This window comes from Capsicum annuum, chromosome 6 (assembly GCF_002878395.1).
Source record: "Capsicum annuum cultivar UCD-10X-F1 chromosome 6, UCD10Xv1.1, whole genome shotgun sequence".
Taxonomy (NCBI): domain Eukaryota; kingdom Viridiplantae; phylum Streptophyta; class Magnoliopsida; order Solanales; family Solanaceae; genus Capsicum; species Capsicum annuum.
The window spans coordinates 219,541,138-219,543,930 of NC_061116.1; the positions used below are offsets into that span (position 1 = coordinate 219,541,138).

Here is a 2,793-nt window from a genome sequence, read left to right on the forward strand (position 1 = left end):
TTAAGAAAATAAAAAGATTTTTGAATCTTGTAGTCTTAAATTAAAGTTGTGTAAAATTATCAAAATTTCCTTTAATCTTGTGATTCTAAATATATCACGTGAAAAGTTGAAATTAAAGTATTGCTAAAAAAAAAATAAAATTTAAACGAACTAAAAAAAAGTAAGTTTTTTTTTTTTTTTAATGGAGGGAGTATATACTTAGTGCATGCGTTACTCGTGTCCCTCCTTCATGTCACTGTCCTATGTGTTCATCCACTAGCTGTAACGTATATGTCCTTTTCTGAAACTAAAACCAAAGTACTCGAACTACTTGATAGAAAATAAATAGAAAAACAAAGTTGTGTCAGTGCTCCTAAAAAAAGAAAAGAAAAAAGAAAACAAGTTGTTTCGTAGATTTCTGGTTTTTCTAGAAAAGTAAGATTGTAGATCATTGTCCTCTCCACTATAAATAACCACACCGTCTTTCCTCTTCTGCTCATTCACTCAGTTTCCACCTTCTAATTCTTCCAAATAATATTTCATATATAGCAATGGCTACTACTTTGTTCTTCTTGATTTTGGCAGTACTAGTACTAGTGTTATCAATTCTCTTCTTTCTTTCTAGAATTAAACCTTATTGTGAGTGTGAGATTTGTAAAGGGTACTTGAATTCTAGCTGGTCTTTAGAATTCAAGAATCTTTGTGATTGGTACTGTCATCTACTGAAAAAGTCACCAAGTGGTACAATACATGTACACGTTCTTGGAAATGTAATCACAGCAAATCCAAAAAACGTTGAGTACATGCTCAAAACAAAATTCGATAATTTCCCTAAAGGGAAACAATTTTCCACAATCCTCGGCGATTTATTAGGCCGAGGAATTTTCGCCGTAGACGGTGAAATGTGGAAATTTCAGCGTAAAATGGCGAGTTTAGAACTCGGAAGCGTATCGATACGTTCGTTCGCTTTCGAGATCGTTGGTGACGAAATTAGAAACAGGTTGATTCCGCTTTTGGAAAGTAACGTCCAAAACGGCGACGTTTTTGATTTGCAAGACGTTTTACGGAGATTTTCGTTTGATAGTATATGTAAATTTTCATTTGGTATGGATCCTGGTTGTTTGAAATTATCACTGCCTGTTTCAGATCTTCAAGTTGCGTTTGATTTAGCTTCGAAATTGTCTGCTGAAAGAGCTATGACAGTTTCCCCTTTGGTATGGAAAATTAAAAGGGCTTTGAATATTGGATCAGAAAAGAAGCTAAAGGAAGCAATTAGAATGGTTGATATTCTTGCTGAAGAGGTAATTATTCATAAAAGAAAAAATGATTTTTCTTCCCAAAATGACCTTTTGTCTAGGTTCATGAGGAACATTGATGATGACAAACTACTTAGGGACATTGTGGTCAGTTTTCTTCTAGCTGGAAGAGACACTGTTGCGTCAGCTTTGACTACTTTCTTTTGGCTATTAAGCCAACACCCACAAGTCATAGATGAAATTCGACTTGAGTCGAGTCGAGTCATGGGAGGAACAGAAAAGGCGACTCTTGCTACTTTTGAGGAGATTCGGGAAATGCACTATCTGACCGCGGCTATACATGAGAGCATTAGGCTATTTCCACCGGTTCAATTTGATTCGAAGTTTTGCCTTGAAGATGATATTCTCCCTGATGGTACGTTCGTGGCTAAAGGGACCAGGGTGACTTATCATCCATACGCGATGGGGAGAATGGAGGGTATTTGGGGTCAAAATTGTCTTGAATTCAAGCCAGAAAGATGGTTGGAAGACGGGGTTTTCAAGCCACAATGTCCTTTTAAGTATCCGGTTTTTCAAGGTGGGGTTAGGGTTTGTTTAGGCAAAGATTTGGCTATTGCGGAGATGAAGACTCTTGCTTTGGCTATGATTAGACAATTTGATTTTCAAGTTGTGTCAAAAGATCAGACACCAAAGTTCATGCCAGGCTTGACAGCCACATTGAGAGGCGGACTTCCCATCATGGTTCAAGAAAGACGATAACAATAGCCTCAGTCACAGATTCTGACAAATTCAGGATTTAGAGTCAAGTCAGTCGATTCTACCGTCAATAGTGAAATTCGGTAGAATTTGATAGCTTTTGTAACTAATTATTAGTTCAGACTTCATCTATAGTTAGCGTTTTAGGCTTAGCGAGCTGAACTATGTATGTAAAGTGTAAACCTAGACTAACGTCGAAAGGGTATCTAATAACAAAGACGCACCATCCGTTTTATTTTACTTTTCACTCTCCTTAAGAAACATAGTATTTTGAATTTATTTTACTAAATTAACTTTTTAAATTATGCACTTTAAATCTAAATTTGACTATTAAATTTGTCATCTAATAAATAAATTGGACAAATCAATTAAAATAATTATTTTATTTTTAGTAAGTGAACCGAGTAAAATGAAAGAGAGGGAGTACTTCTTTAACTTGAGATTGATTGATGAATTAATCAGATCTTAAACTTTTTGCTTAAATATATGCCAATTGTTAAGACTTCGGAGAACGCATTGGCGCGGCTAGTAAGCAAGGTGCGGGTTCTGCAAAACTAGCTAGTAACTTCGATCTAATCTCGTATATTTGCTGATAATTTACTGAATACGATTCATATAATTAATAAATTTCTGAACTTATAAACTTCAAATTATAATTCAGAAATTTCAAATTCTAAATTTGTGAAATTCTATTAAACTCATTCCAAATACTAGTAACAGGAATTGCTGCTATATGATATATGTACTGTTGAAGTTTGTTGTGAAGAAAGAAAATCTCACATCGAAAATTTACTTTGGTTGG

The 2,793-nt window shown here is 34.8% G+C and overlaps 1 protein-coding gene across 1 annotated transcript; it reads left to right on the top strand.

Moving 5' to 3' along the window:
* The first annotated feature begins 275 nt into the window (after window positions 1–275).
* LOC107875644 (cytochrome P450 94C1) lies at window positions 276–2,231 on the top strand. Its single transcript, XM_016722432.2, has one exon. It carries the CDS (start codon window positions 531–533, stop codon window positions 1,992–1,994), a length of 1,464 nt encoding a protein of 487 aa, XP_016577918.1. The 5' UTR covers window positions 276–530; the 3' UTR covers window positions 1,995–2,231.
* Window positions 2,232–2,793: the final 562 nt, after the last annotated feature.